The 16233-nt window shown below is 48.3% G+C and overlaps 1 protein-coding gene across 2 annotated transcripts in view; it reads left to right on the top strand.

Annotated features, from left to right (window-relative positions):
• The window catches only part of PRSS55 (serine protease 55), a 66199-nt gene extending 50206 nt beyond the window's left edge, over positions 1-15993 (top strand). The window contains exons 1-5 of one of the 2 annotated variants that reach the window (XM_003271427.2): positions 2244-2689; positions 6476-6668; positions 8263-8513; positions 9880-10022; positions 15408-15993. In XM_003271427.2, the coding sequence (XP_003271475.2) occupies positions 2341-2689; positions 6476-6668; positions 8263-8513; positions 9880-10022; positions 15408-15725 (1254 nt within the window). In that variant the 5' untranslated portion in view covers positions 2244-2340 and the 3' untranslated portion in view covers positions 15726-15993. Of the gene's footprint in view, positions 1-2243; positions 2690-6475; positions 7186-8262; positions 8514-9879; positions 10023-15407 lie in introns of those variants that run through there. The other variant, XR_004029838.1, reaches the window with a different exon arrangement.
• The last annotated feature ends 240 nt before the right edge of the window (positions 15994-16233 follow it).

The raw sequence follows: 16233 nt of genomic DNA, 5'->3' as shown, positions 1-16233 counted from the left end.
ACCACTGCACTCCAGCCTGAGTGACCGAGTGAGACTCCATCTCAAAGAAAAACAAACAAACAAAAATTACCCAATCTGTGGTATTCTGTCATAACAACACAAACAGGCTAAGATAGTCAGAGAACCACTGGCCAAGACTTTGGTAAAGTCCCCAAGGCAATGCCACCCAGGGGCCTCTGGGGTGTCAGCCAGGCAACAGTCCCCACGCAACCCATATCCGACCTATATCATCATGTGCCTCCTTTCCTCTTTGAATTTCATCAGATTCCTTCTAGAGCACTGGCATTGCTCTTCTCACCCTGGACCCCCTCGTTTGCCCAGTCCAAGGGAGAGACTTTCCCATTGTAGTCTATGAAGGATGGCGCCCTCTGGAGTTGTGCAGAGCTCAGCTTGTGAGGCTGGGATGTCTCCATCCAGAAGACGGAACATTGTGCAACCCAGCATCGCTGTGAAGATTTGCAAAGCAAAGCTGGACAGTGCAAGAGTATTTCACAAGAATAGACCTAAGTCATGTTCTTGGGAGGGACACACACTCTACAGGGTGGTCTTCAGCAGGAAATCAATCTTTCTGGAGGTGACGGATGATTTTGTTCAGATACTTCTATTGAAAATGAGCAGCAGTTTACAGTGGATATGCCCATGCCCCTTGTCTCTCCATCTGTGAGATAAGCTGTCATCTTCCATTCCCTCATCAGACCTGGAGCCCAGGCTCCTCCTCCCCTCCACACCCTACCCCCAGAACCAATAGAAACTGAGCGAAGGAGAAAGCACTGGCATATAGCAGATGCGTGAGTAGCAGGTCCAGTGGGGACCTGGGCCCAAAGGAGGGGAAGAGGAAAGCCAGGGAGATCCCTATGAGGCCACCCTGAGGGCCAAGGAGTGAGACTAAGTGGTGAGACGAGGGCCAGGTGCCTGGGTGTGCTATGGGCTCCTGTCCCGCATGCCAGTCAGGAATGTCCTGGCCTCCATCAGGGCCAGGCATCCCCTGTTGAAGAGATGGGTGAGGCATGGTTCAGAGCAGGTGGGGAGGGCACCACCCAGGGCCACTCAGCAGGCTGTGGCTCAGCCTCGGAGGGGATGCCTGAGCAGTGAGGAGCAACCTTCGCCAGGGAGCTGCCTTGGGAGAAAGAGCAGAGAAGTCCTGGAATCTCCTCCCCAGGCAGTAGCTCGAGCCACACCCATGAGAGGCCACCTCGCTGGTCATGTGATCTCACTTTAAGCCTCACAGTAACCTGCATGCCAGTGAGGGTTGTGTTTCTCTGCTGCAGATGAGAAAACCAAGGAGGTAAGACTGGGCAGGTAGACACGTGGGCACTTTGGCGATTGAGCCCATAAGTCACTTCCAACCACTAGGCTCAGCCTGTGGCCAGAAAGGCAGTGCCTTACCCAGGCTGCTGGGGTAAGCCCACTTGGGTCAGTGCGCTGAGGGGTGTGCAAGTTTTAAAAATACACAAGGTCCAAAGCCCATGACTGAGTCACTGACACCCAGGGAGGCCACACACCAGCAACCTCCATCCGAGGCTGCTCATTTCATCTCGAATGCACAGAGGCCCATCAGGAGACTTGGGAGCCATGTGGAATCCATCTAGAAGGTGGTAGGAGGGGGATTGGGATCTGCCACACTGGGCATGAGGGGAAGCCAGAACCTCTCAACCTGACCTGTGCGGCCACACCTGAGGCCCTGGGTCAGAGTCCTGGGCAGAGAACTAAGCGGGCAGCTGTACCCCACAGGGTGCTGGTGCTGGCAGAGGCCTTCAGTTGTCCCCGGGCCCCACCCCATTCCCAAGGGTCCAGGCTGGAAGCCCTTCCCCCAGATCTTACTCCCACATTCACAGAGAAGCCGTGGTCTGAACTGAGCCTCAAAAAATGTTTGGGGGTGACAATGGCTGAAAGCATCATCGTGCCCACTGGGGGCTCAATGACTTGGCTTGGCTGCGTCCCCACCCTAATCTCATCTTGAATTGCAGCTCCCATAATTCTTTGTTGTGGGAAGGACCCGGTAGGAGATGATTGAATAATGGGGCAGTTTCCCGCATACTGCCCTCTTGATAGTGAATACGTCTCACAAGATCTGATGGTTTTATAAGGGGCTTCCCATTTCACATGGCTCTCATTCTCTCTTGTCTGCCGCCATGTAAGACATGCCTTTCGCCTTCTGCCATGATTGTGAGGCCTCCCCAGCCACCTGGAACTGTGAGTCTATTAAACCTCTTTTTCTTTATAAATTACCCAGTCTCGGGTATGTCTTTATCAGCAACATGAAAATGGACTAATACACTCAGGAAGCTGGGTGGTGCCCAGGTCAGGCAGAAGAGAACCTGGGATAAGAAAGGCTCTGAGATGAAGTGCCATTGTGCAGCCATCCTAGAAACAAAACAGTCAGAAAAGAAGTCTTCGTGGCTGCAGTCTGAGTTCTTGGCTCCACAGCCCATTGTGACATCACCTGGGGGCTCTGGACCTAAGCTGGAGGCTGTCAGCCTCACTCCCTCAGCCCTGGCCTCTGTCACCCCCGGGCCCACAGCACAGCCCAAGGCCATGCTCCTGTTCTCAGTGTTGCTGCTCCTGTCCCTGGTCACAGGAATTCAGCTCGGTCCACAGACTCCTCTCCCAGAGGCTGGAGTGGCTATCCTAGGCGGGGCTAGGGGGGCCCACCACCCTCAGCCCCCTCATCCCACCGGCCCAGTCAGTGGTGAGTACAGGGCAGAGGGGGCTCATGGTCCAGCTGACTGGCTGCCAGGAGGGTGGATCGCAGAGCACAAGGCCAGAGCTCCAGGGATCTCCATATACCCCTCCTCCAAACCACTTCTCCTTTTTCTCCTCTCTCCCCTGGCCCAGTGTTTGACCTGTCTAACCCTGAGTTTTGGTTTTGAGATCTGACACTTTATCCTCAAAGGAATAGCAGGCTGCCCTGAAGCTCTTGCCTAGAACTAACTGAGACTGAGTCCTCCCACTCGGAGGGGGACCATTACCCCGGGCCTCTGTGGCTCCCATCAGCACCAGGCTTCCAGGAGCCACACACACCCAGGGATGCCTAGCTCAGTCAGGCCAACTTCAAGGGTGCTTCTGTCCTTGTGCCCGGCCCCTCAGAGCTCCCTGGTGGCTCATTTCTTTCTCCAAGGGGATGGCTGGGACTTCAGGGATGCTGGGGTACCTAGCAACTGTTAGGGGTCGAGCACTTCCCTGTGTTTAATGCCCATACCACCACGGTGGGGCATCTGCTCTCAGGCCACGTGTGGATGAGGAACTCAGAGCCTCACTGAGGATGAGAATTTGCCCAAAGTTGCCCCATGGGGAAATGATAGAGCTGTCTGCCTGGCCTGCACTGGGTGACTACAGCGCCAGGCTGTCTGCCCTGTGCACACCGCCTCTTGCCCAGAACACAGCAGGTTCACCTGGCCTCCTTCAGTCCAGCCGAGGGTCCACTGCACTCTGTGTGAACAAGGGGTGGGAGGCATGAGGGGAGAGCCTCAGCAGAACATGCTCCTCTGGTATCCCACTGCAAGGGGGCCCAAAATGCATGATTGCTCAGATCACTCAGAAGCAGCCGTTTCTGCTTCCATCACTGCTTCCAGGCTCTCAGCTCTTGCATGAACCTAAAAGTCCACAGGATTCCATACAGACGTTGTGGGTTGATCTCAGGACCAAGAATGTGGGGGATGGGTCCCATTGATGAAAATGGATATGAGAACTTCTGCCAGTTAATTCTGGAGAGTTGACTTCGGTCCAAGCACTTTGTTGGTCGCTTCAACATCCATCCTCTCATTTCATCCACACATCAGTCTTATAAAGTTGGCATTATCTTATGCTTATTTTAGGAATGAAGAAAGGGGGATGGGTACCCAAAGATAAGCAGCTTTCCCTAAATCATTTAGTGAATAAGTAACAGAGCCTGGATTCAAGCTTGGGCTGTCTCGCCCAGAGCCTACACTGAGCACGTGCCGTGTTCCACATCTCAGACGGAGAGGCAGAGGGCCCCCATCATAGCTGCCCGCCATCCAATCCAGCTCATAGACACTCGGCATTTTGATGTGCTTCCATCCATACTTATAAAGCCACATTCTTAACATAATAAAATCACAAGTTTTAAATAAGATTTTCATCCTTTTTCACTCAATTTTATGTCACAAACATTTTCCGGTGTCGTTAAAAATCCCCCATAAGCCTAATTTTGTGTCTTTGAGAAGTAGTTGATGATATGGATGTGCCTTACTTTAGTCAACCCTAGCGTTTAGCTTGTTTTCAATTTGTCACGATGATAGAGATCGCTGCAGTGAACATCATCAGATGCACACATGTGCTGCCTTCCAGACTCCCGGAATGGAATCACTGCATCAGGGAATCATCCCACAAGCATGTTCCCCTCTCCGTCTGGAGCTTACATTCTGGTACCAGAGTCAGGCAAAAGGGACTGATAATGTAGGAGGGGGATGGTGGAGGATGCAACGAAGAAATGTAAAGCAGGGCAGGAAATAAGGGGTCACCAGGATGGGAGGGGCTGTTATAGACACAGGTCAGGGAAGGCCGCTCTGAAGAAGGGATTCGTGGGCGTAGGGAGGAGGTGAGCCAGGTAGCTGCCTGGGGAAGAATATTTCAGGCAGAGAGCCACATGACGCAGTGATGACAGCACCAGCTCTGTTGCCAGCCGGCCTGGGGCTCATATCTTAGTTCAGTCACTGACTAGTTGTGTGACCTTGGGCAAACCACTTAACCTCTCTGTGCCTCAGTTGTCTCAACTGTAAAGTGAGGATGAAAATAAGAGGGCCTACCTCAATAGGGCAGTTATGATAACCAAGTGAATCGGTGCTTGCACAGTGCTTGCGACGGTGCCTGACACACAGTAAGCGTCTTATGTAAATAAAATCAGAGAGGAAGGGTGGATCCAAAAGTCCCGAATAGGCTGGGCACGGTGGCTCATGCCTGTAATCCCAGCACTTTGGGAGGCCGAGGCGGGCGGATCAACTGAGGTCAGGAGCTCAAGACCAGCCTGACCAACACACAGTGAAACCCCGCCTCTACTAAAAAATACAAAAACTGTAGTCCCAGCTACTTGGGAAGCTGAGGCAGGAGGATTGCTTGAACCTGGGAGGCAGAGGTTGCAGTGAGCCGAGATCATGCCACTGCAGTCCAGCCTGGGCGGTAGAGCAAGACTTCGTCTCTCAAAAAAAAAAAAAAAAAAAAAAAAAAGACCCGAAGAAAACCTTTACGCATTGCTGACAGCAGAAGGCTCTGGATGCACATTGCTAAGTTCTTACTCCCGTATTTTTTTTAAACCAAAAATGACCACCACCAGGTCACCCAAACAACAACACACTCACAGCTTCTGTTGAGCTGATGGTTGGCAAATGAGCAGCCAGAAAGAGACAAGAACAGGGTCTTGGGCTTTTTAGAGTCAAGCTCATGCCTCGTCCCAGAACACAAGGCAGACATTCAAGTCAGCGAACATTAACAGAGCATCTCCTCTTCCTGGGGCGAGGAGCTGGACCCGGCCTCTGTCTGGAAGGGGAATTTCCTGCCTCCTCACAGGCAGCTACAGCTTTGCTCTTAGTCCCCCAAGTAAAGGAGCTGCTCAGCCTTGACTAACCTAGAACAGCCAGGGCTTTCCCATAGGTTCTGGCACTTTCTATGCCCTGCCCCTTGTGGTTTCTTAAGGCAGCCGAAATGAATGACCACACACTTGGTGGCTTAAACAACACAAATGTCTTATCCTACAGTGCTGTGGGACAGACCTCCAGCACAGGCTTTCTGGGGCTGAGTTCAGGGTGCGGCAGGTCTGCATTCAGTAGGAACGCTCTAGGGGAGAATTCTTTGCCTTTCCACTTCCAGCTTCCAGAAGCTTCTCTGGGCCCCTGCCTTCATCTTCAAAGCCAGCTATGTTGCATCTCTCTGCCTTTCCTCTGCAGTCACTTCTCCCTCTGCCTGACCTTCTGCTTCCCTCCACCCCTCTCAAGGCCCTCAGTGATTCCACTGGCCCCTCGGCAAAGCCAGCATCATGTCGCCACTGTGAGAGCAGTGCTTAGCAACCCAAACTCCATCTCAAAGCCCCTCTTTCCCTGCAAGCTAAAATATTCACAGGTTCTGGGGACATGGCCCATTAGAACTTGGACCCCTTTGGGGGATGCTATTGTCCTGCCCACCACGGGGGCTTGGCTTTGGACACTATTTTCTTCCGATTTCTCCTGGATGAGAGCAGAAACAAGCTCAGTGAAGTGACTCTCCTGAGGTCACAAACGCTGGTTAGAGTCAGAGCCAATGCTTCTGACTCTATTTGCTGCTGAGCTCTGTCTAGACAAAATAAAGCAACTGCCAGCTGATGTCACAAGGGCTGCCCCGCTCACCAGCCTCAGTGAGCTCCTCTCTAGAATGGGGATGAGGATATCCACTTGGAAGCCTCCTCCTTCCAGCCCGGTCCCTGGCTCACACTGGATGCTGACTAAATGTTTCCCCTTTTCCTTTCCACTCTCTTTCATTCCACCAGAATGTGGTGACAGATCCATTTTCGAGGGAAGAACTCGGTATTCCAGAATCACAGGGGGGATGGAGGCAGAGGTGGGTGAGTTTCCGTGGCAGGTGAGTATTCAGGCAAGAAGTGAACCTTTCTGTGGCGGCTCCATCCTCAACAAGTGGTGGATTCTCACTGCGGCTCACTGCTTATATTCCGAGGAGCTGTTGTAAGTACCACGAGCCTCCCACTGCTGCCTCTCAGGGCACCCACCCCTGGGGCACCCTCCCCCTCACCCACACCTGGTGGCTGAGAGGAACCTGCGGCTGTTCGGTATCCAGTCGGCATGAATGGCTGCCACCCATCCACCCGCCCCCCAGCCGTGAGGAAGCAGAGGTAGCCAGCCTGAGGCTCTGTCCTCCTCGCATCATCCAGGGCCAATGACTATGACCTCCGTGAGGTCACACCTACCCTCTCCCGGAACACCTGTGGCTTGATGGAGCCAAGCGGCTTGGTCCAAATGCCTTTCCTAGGGCATTCAAGTCCGTCTAGGGGGAAATCTTTCGAATTCTGGAAGCCTGGCTTCCTGGGCCACCTGACCCCCTACTCTCCTGCTCCTTGTAGAGCGTTCTCTGTGTGACAGCATGTGGATGGATGCCTGGCATTACCAATGACTGACTATATGCTGGGGACCCTGCTAAGAAACTTTCCCCTATTGGCCGGGCGTGGTGGCTCACGCCTGTAATCTCAGCACTTTGGGAGTCCGAGGCAGGTGTATCAGGAGTTCGGTGGTCAAGAGTTCGAGACCAGCCTGGCCAATATGGTGAAACCCCATCTATACTAAAAATACAGAAATTAGCTGGGCGTGGTGGTGTATGCCTGTAGTCCCAGCTGTTCAGGAGGCTGAGACAGGAGAATTGCTTGAACCCAGGAGGCGGAGGTTGCAGTGAAGCCAAGATCGCACCACTGGCACTCCAGCCTGGGCGACAGAGCGAGACTCCATCTCAAGAAAAGAAAAAAAAGAAAAAGAAACTTTCCTCTATTAACTCATTTAATCACACAGTGACCCCTGGAGCAGACAGAATGAATAGCCCTCGTTTATAGATAAGGAAACTGAGGTCCAATAAATTGAGGCTGCTCACCCACAGTACCCCCCTAGTATATAGAGACAAAACTCAAATTCTGGCTCTAGCACTTGTGCTTTCTGGTACACCAGCTCAGGAAAGTTTGAAGACACACAGAAAGGCTGATTTTAGAAGGTTAATCAAAAACCTACGGACAGTTTCTTCATGGCATAACCAAAGACCCTTGTGGCACCTGCTGTCATGGGATATCAAATATCCCATGGGGTTCTGAATGTGGGCTTATTACTGAAGATCCTGTCTGCTTGGTGAGTGGCAGGTCTAGACTAACTTCTGGTCCTGAGTTTCTAAAGTGTTGGTAGACCAGCTGATATAAAACAGATATAATAATGAATGCCTTACCTATCTGAAGGTCGGTTTGATCCATGCCAAGCAGCTTTTTGTGGGCTCCGTAGAGTGCTCTAAACCCAGCTCTGCCTTTGCTGTATTAGACAGAAGCACCTCATTCACACCTCTGGGGCCCCTGATGGTGCAGTGCTCTGGCTGTGGTCTGCTCACCGGCTGTTTTTTTTTTTTTTTTTTTCCTACCTTTTCCCAATCCTCACACCTTCTGAGCAGCAGCCCCAGCAGGGTCTCAAGGTCCTAGAGCTATATGGGATTTAGATTTCTGGGCACAGCCAATTCTGCCACTTTTGAGACTTCTCCCCTTCCACTCACCCTTCTCTGGTTCTCTGCCATCAGTCCAGAAGAACTGAGTGTCGTGCTGGGGACCAATGACTTAACTAGCTCATCCTTGGAAATAAAGGAGGTGGCCAGCATTATTCTTCACAAGGACTTTAAGAGAGCCAGCATGGACAATGACATTGCCTTGCTGCTGCTGGCCTCGCCCATCGTGCTCGATGACCTGAAGGTGCCCATCTGCCTCCCCATGCAGCCTGGCCCCGCCACATGGCACGAATGCTGGGTGGCAGGCTGGGGCCAGACCAATGCTGGTATGTGACTGCTCAGCTTCCCCTGGGGAAAAAGCAACTGCAATCTGAAGGAGAGGGGAGGAAGCTGAGGAAGGAATGAGGACAAGACTTGCGTTGGAGCAGATTCCCGCACAGTGGAGGCTCACAGAGCCCAAACCTTAGCTCCTGTTGAGTGCCGAGACCCCAAGCTGAGACACCAGGTCTGAGCCAGTCCCCTAGTGCAGTCTCATCCAGCTAGCACAGAACAGTGTGGTTTGTGTGTTTAATCGAATTTAAACTCTGCAGTTAGCCAGAGGCCCCTCTACTCTGTATTCATAAACATCTTCCCTGATTCCCACGGGTATGTTTCCTACCTGGCTCCTCCAGGCATGGGAGATGCCCACCCTGGGCTAGGCTTTGATGGTCCTGGAGCATTGCCTGGCTCTTCTTAGAAATGAAGCTGTTGTTACTTGTTGTTATGCTGTTACTTGGCCAAAATAGAAGAAAGTCTACTGGGACAGAAAGATATGACGAATGGCCTGCTGGACTGTCCCCCCAAAAAACCCAACAAAACCAAAAGCAAATAGATAGGGGAGGGGAGGGGATGACAACAGCAAAGCATTGCGTCAGCCTGAAGGAGGCTCTGGATCCACAGGGATGATGTGCAGCGAGCCTGGGCCTGGATGACCGTGGGTGTTTCAGGAGTTTAGCAACCAGAAGGGAAAGTGGTGGGACCTTGGTTCTGGGCTCCAGGCACTCCTGGAAAGGTAGAAGAGGGAGAGGAGGCACATGGGCATGTACAAGTTTAAAAATCTTCAATCAGGGGAAGAAATGTGAAATCTCTTTATGGTCAGAGTTAATGACATGGAGAGGAATCCAGGTGAATTCCCGGCATCTGGCGGCCCAGAAAGGGCCTCTGCAAATCCCCTCTAATCCCATCCCATCTCAAGACACTCTGCCAACCTGCCCTTGCTGAGGACCTAAAGTTTTTTTTACCAGGAGTGCAAACCCACTTTCAAAGGCCCTGTGTGAAGGAAATGCCATCCTCATGTAATAAAATGTCACAATAGGCAAATGTATTGATGAGGCAGGATTATGCTGAGAAACAGTGAGTAGCCAGTTCCAAGAAGCTGAGTTTGTGAGGCTGAGTGGAGTCAAGTTGGGAGTCTTGTTGGGAGTAGAAGTTTCACTGCGAATGAGAAGAATAATTCCAGTAGTTGTGGGAGTTGTTAGGGGAGTGGGTAAGTTGCAGGCGTGGGGTAACCTGAAGGAAGTGAGGGGCTGCAGAGCCTGTGAAGGCAGGGGATGGGGGCTGCTGGGCACAGGGCCGAGGGCACAGTCAGCTGCATCATGAGTGTGGGGACATGAGGCCCGGTGGCTTCTCTAATGTGCTTTCTCTCTGGGCCAGCTGACAAAAACTCTGTGAAAACGGATCTGATGAAAGCGCCAATGGTCATCATGGACTGGGAGGAGTGTTCAAAGGTGTTTCCAAAACTTACCAAAAATATGCTGTGTGCTGGATACAAGAATGAGAGCTATGATGCCTGCCAGGTAACTAGGGGGTACCCTCCCTCGCCTTATAGGTCCTCAACCTGTCGGAACTGCCAGTACAAGGGTGTTCTCTCTCTGCTGCAAACAGACAATTCTGAGTCTGGAAAATGTATGGCAATTAGGGCCTTTAGCCATGGGAATGAGTATGTGGATTGCAGAGCCTCTGGAGCTATGGGTGAGCACCCTGGGAGTCAATATGCTGCAACCCTGCTTAACTATTTCTGATCTTCTTCAGGTACACTAGGTAGACAGGGTGCCAAGGCTTTTCTCATTTCTGGGAATTCTTAAAAAAAAAATTCAAGGAGGATTTGGTATCTATATAAGAAGTCATTTTAGTTCATTAATTTAAAAACCTTTGTTGAGCATACAAGGCCCTGGAGACCCGTAAATGAGATATGGTTCCTCACCTAAGGGACCCTACACTTTCCTGGGCAGGAAGTGGAGAAACAAACAATGATAATATATTGGGTGTTGCATGTGGATTTCATTGAACCAAAGACTGGTCTCTTTCCCTCTCTTTAATAAAATGAACACAGATTCTTTCTAAAAAATTATTGATAGCCAGAAAAATAGAAAAAAAATCATAAATTTCCTTTGGGTCTAAGGATGAATGATGAAATTTGTCTTTAATGCTCAGAGGTGCTTTCTTCATCTTAAAAGTGGCCACCCTGATGAAACTGCTTAGTCCCAGCTGAAGACTAGGGACCTGTTCATTGGCCAGGCAGTGGACCTTGTTGTTGGTATAAAACCACAAATGAAGATGATAAATATTCTGAACAGTGATGGAGAGGCTGCCCCATGGAAAAGAAAGATATTTCTCTATCTGTTATGGTTTAATGTGAGAAAATTGGTAGTTTTCCCTCATAGGCTATGAGAGCCTTGAGAAGTGGGTATTGGAACAGGGGTTGGAGGCAGAAAGGGAAAAGAGAAAGGAAAGGCATTCTGAGGTAAGAAGCAGACCCTGGCAGCATAGCACTAGGTTTAGGAGCCCCCCATGTGGTGAATACTGTGGGGACCAAAAAGACACATGAACCTTGTATTTTCTTCACTTTCTGGGCAATTTAAATTATTACCAAAACAAAAAACAAAAAAACATGCACACAGAATTGAGACTTCTGGTTCTAGACAAGCGGAGTAAACACAATTCTCCCAGCCCCTCCCACTAAGTACAACTAAAAGCACGGGAGAGTATCTTGTAAAATGAAAAGAAAAAGGCTCTGAAAGGTGAAGAGAAGGTGGCCTGGCTGGAGATCCTCAGGTATTTCTTTATAGCAGTGCAAGAACGCACTACACACATCATGACCAGAAAACATTAACTGTCCTCCCTCATTAGAGTCTGTTATAATACTCCATTTATTCTAGTCACCTCTCAAGGATCATGGAATGGGACATCATCTCTCCACTGAAGACTGCTTGCAAGGTTGTAGCTGCTCAGTTCCTTTGGTGAGAGAGTAATATAACAAAGGTAGAGAGGGCATGGGCTTTGGCATCAGAAAATCCTAGGTTACACATACCTCAAAATAATAAGAGCCATCTATGACAAACCCACAGCCAACATTATACTGAATGAGCAAAAGCTAGAAGCCTCCCTCTCAGGACCAGAACAAGACAAGGATGCCCTCTTTCACCACTCCTATTCAATGTAGTACTGGAAGTCTTAGCCAGAGTAACCAGGCAAGAAAAAGAAATGAAAGGCATCCAAATAGGAAGAGAAGATGTCAAACTACCTCTCTTTGCAAATGCTATGATTCTATACCTAGAAAACCCCATAGTCTCTGCCCAAAGTCTCCTAGAGCTGATAAGCAACTTCAGCAAAGTTTCAGGATGCAAAATCGATGTACAAAAATTTGTGACATTTATATACACCAGATAACATACAAGCTGAGAGCCAAATCAAGAATGCAGTCCCATTCACAATATCCACCAAAAGAATAAAATATCTAGGAATACAGCCAATCAGGGAGGTGAAAGATCTCTACAATGAGAATTACAAAACATTACTGAAAGAAATCTGAGACAACACAAACTAATGAAAGACATTCCATGCTCATGGATAGGAAGAATCAATATCATTAAAATGGCCATACTACCCAAAGCAATTTACAGATTCAATACTACTCCTATGAAACTGCCAATGACATTCTTCACAGAATTAGAAAAAAACTATTTTAAAATTCATATGAAACCAGAAAACAGACCAAGTAGCCAAGGCAATCCTAAGCAAAAAGAACAAAGCTGGAGGCATCATGCTATCCAACTTTAAACTATACTACAGGGCTATGGTAACCAAAACAGCATGGTACTGGTACAGAAACTGACACATAGACCAATGGAATAGGTTAGAGAACCCAGAAATAAAGCTGTACACCTACAACCATCTGATATTCATCAAAGTCAACAATAACAAGCAATGGGGAAAGGACTTCCTATTCAATAAATCATGGGATAACTGGCTAGCCATATACAGAAGATTGAAACTGGACCCTTTCCTTTCACCAACAACTGAAATCAATTCGAGATGGATAAAAGACTTAAATATAAAACCTAAAACTGTGAAAACACTAAAAGAAAGTCACACTACAAACTACCATTCTTGACATAGGCCTTAGCAAAGATTTCATGAGGAAGTCTCCAAAAGCAATTGCAACAAAATAAAACGTTGGCCTAATTAAACTAAAGAGCATCTGCACAGCTAAAGAAACTATTAACAGAGTAAACAGACAACCTACACAATGGGAGAAAATATTTGCAAACTATGCATCTGACAAAGGTCTAATATTCAGAATTTATAAAGAACTTAAACAACTCAACAAGCAAAAACTAAACAACCTCATTAAAAAATGGGCAGAGAGGCCGGGCGCGGTGGTTCACGCCTGTAATCCCAGCACTTTGGGAGGCCGAGACAGGTGGATCATGAGGTCAGGAGATCAAGACCATCCTGGCTAACACGGTGAAACCCTGTCTCTACTAAAAATACAAAAAATTAGCCGGGCGTGGTGGTGGGCGCCTGTAGTCCCAACTACTCAGGGGGCTGAGGCAGGAGAACGGTGTGAACCTGGGAGACGGAGATTGCAGTGAGCCGAGATTGCGCCACTGCACTCAAGCCTGGGTGACAGAGGGAGACTCCGTCTCAAAAAAAAAGGCAGAGGACATGAACAGACACTTCTCAAAAGAAGACATACATGCAGCCAACAAGCATATGAAAAAAAAATGCTCAATATCACTAATTATTAGAGAAATGCAAATCAAAGCCACAATGAGACATCATCCCACACCAGTCAGAATGGCTGTTATTAAAGTCAGAAAATAACAGATGTTGGTGAGGTTGCAGAGAAAAGAGAATGCTTATACACTCCTGGTGGGAATGTAAATTATTAGTTCAGCCACTGTAAAAAGCAGTTTGTAGATTTCTCAGAGAACTTAAAACACAACTACCATTAAACCCAGCAATCTCAATACTGGTACATACCCAAAGGAATATAAATTATTCTACCAAAAAGACACCTGCATGCATATGTTCATCACAGCACTATTCACAGTAACAAAGACATGGAATCAAACTAGATGTCCATCAATGGTGAAATGGATAAAGAAATTGTGGTACATGTACACTGTGGAATACTACGCAGCTATTTAAAAAAAACAAAATCATGTCCTTTGCAGCAACTTGGATGCAGCTAGAGGCCATTATTCTAAGTGAATTAATGCAGGAATAGAAAACCAAATATCGCATGTTCTCACTTATCAGTTGGAACTAAATGTTGAATACAATGGACACAAAGAGGGGAACAATAGACGCCACGGCCTACTTAAAGTTAGAGGGTATGAAGAGGGTAAGGTAGTTTTTTACTACCCATCAGATACTGTGCTTACTATCTGGGTGATTAAATCACTTGTACACCAAATCCCAGTGACATGCAATTTACTCACATAACAGATCTGCTCATGTACCCTATGAATGTAAAATAAAAGTTGAAAAAGAAAGTAAGAAAATCTTGGGTTACAGGATGGAGGGTACTAAAAAAATTAAAAATAGAACTACCATATGATCCAGCAACCCCACTTCTGGGTATCCATCCAAAAGAAAGGAAATCAGTATATTGAAGAGACATCTGCACTTGCATTTTTATAGTAGCACTATTCACAATTGCCAAGATATGGAACCAACCTAAGTTTCCACGAATGAATGAATGGATAAAGAAAATTAGGCAGTATACCCGTGGAATATTATTCAGCCATAAAAAATGAAATCCTGTCCTTTGCAACAGCATGGATAGAAGTGGAGGACATTACATTAAGTAAAATAAGCCAGGTACAGAAAGACAATGCATATTCTCACTTATAAATGGAAGCTTAAAAAAAAACTCACGGAGATAAAGAAAAATGGTTACCAGAGGCTGCGGAGGAAAGCGGGTGGGGACTCCAGTTAAGGAGCACAAAAACAGTTAGAATGAATAAAGTCTATTATTTGGTAGCACAATAAAGTGATTATAGACAACAAGTGTATATTTCAAAATAACTGGAAGAGTGGAATTGAAATGTTCTTAATACAAAGAAATGATAAATGCTTGACGGGATAGATACCCCAATTACCCCGATTTAATTACTGCACATTGTATGCCTATGTCAAAACGTGTACCCCATAAACATATAAAACTATTATGTACCCATAATAATTAATTTAAAATTAACAAAAAGAAAATCCTGGGTTCCAATCCCAGCCAGTCTACCACAGAACCCTCAGCAAGCCCTTTCTCCTCCTGCAGGCTCATTTGCCTTGTGTGAAGGTGGACGGAAGGATGTGGGGCATTTGTTTGATTTATGTAGACGTGGGGCGTGGCAGGGACTTGGTTCAGAAGCTCAACATAGATGGATAACTATGCGAGTCACAGACCATGTGATTCCATCCTGGAAGGGTCACACATTCTGAAAAGCTTGGCTGAATTAAAAAGGAATGTCCTTCTCTCTGTGCTTCTGCAAGAACACAAAGGAGACCTAGTTCTTAGCCCTGCAACACTTCACATGTCCCATTCCCTTTCCTGCCCTTTCCAGAGCCTTTCATTTGGTAAGACCCTCAAAACAAGTCTCCACTCATCCCTTGGCCTGCATCTCTCTGTGCTGCAGATGGAGTGGTCTTTTCTCACCAAGTCCTCCCCCTTCCTCCCCCATCTTCAGTCCTGTCTCATCCACAGCACCCCACCCCCAATGCTCTACCTCCAGAGCCAACCTGGCAGCCACACGCTTCTCCTATGGAGCAGGGACGGGGTGGGTTGGCAGCCAGAGTTGGGGAGGCTGAGGACTCCTCTTCTGTGAATGAGCTGTGCCCAGCCTCAGATGGGCAGCTTAGAACTGGACTCCCTGCTGAGCTGTGTTCTCTGCCCACAGGGTGACAGTGGGGGGCCTCTGGTCTGCACCCCAGAGCCTGGTGAGAAGTGGTACCAGGTGGGCATCATCAGCTGGGGAAAGAGCTGTGGAGAGAAGAACACCCCAGGGATATACACCTCGTTGGTGAACTACAACCTCTGGATCCAGAAAGTGACCCAGCTAGAGGGCAGGCCCTTCAACGCAGCGAAAAGGAGGGCCTCTGTGAAACAGAAACCTATGGGCTCCCGATTCTCGCGAGTCCCACAGCCAGGCAGCCCCAGATCCCGGCTCCTGCTCTGTGCTCTGTCCCATGTGTTGTTCAGAGCTATTGTGTACTGATAATAAAATACAGGCTATTCTTTTAACCAAGGGAGGGTGCATGCAAATGCGTCTCCAGCAGAGGCTCTGGCTGCAGCTCAGGGCTCAAGGATGGAAACTGAGACTGGGACCGGGAGGACCAGAAAGTCACGCTGGGACCCTGGTTTGGGGACTGCACTTTGGGTCTGTGGATTAGTCAGGACTCTTTCCATTCTAGGTGACAGTCACCTAATTCTGACTGAATTCAGCCAAAATGAGGCATTTATGGATACATATAACAGAAAAAAAAAACGAACAAACAAATATCCAAGGCTGGCTTGATGACTTCAGGTGTGGCTGACTCCAGGGGCTGAAAGGTGAAGGCAGCCACTGTTGTCTGTGGCCATTACCCTTAAGAAAGACTTCTCAGTGGTGGACATGATGAGAGCAAAGAATTCTCTGTTGCACTGGGAAGTTAGTCTCTTAGTTCTACGCAGGCCTTCAGCAGATTAGACAAGACCCACCCACATTATGGTGGGCAATCTGTTGA

This window comes from Nomascus leucogenys, chromosome 4, assembly GCF_006542625.1.
Source record: "Nomascus leucogenys isolate Asia chromosome 4, Asia_NLE_v1, whole genome shotgun sequence".
In the NCBI taxonomy this organism is placed as follows: Eukaryota; Metazoa; Chordata; class Mammalia; order Primates; family Hylobatidae; genus Nomascus; species Nomascus leucogenys.
The sequence above is the reverse complement of the archived record's forward strand: the minus strand, read 5'-3'. Positions and strand labels throughout refer to the sequence as shown.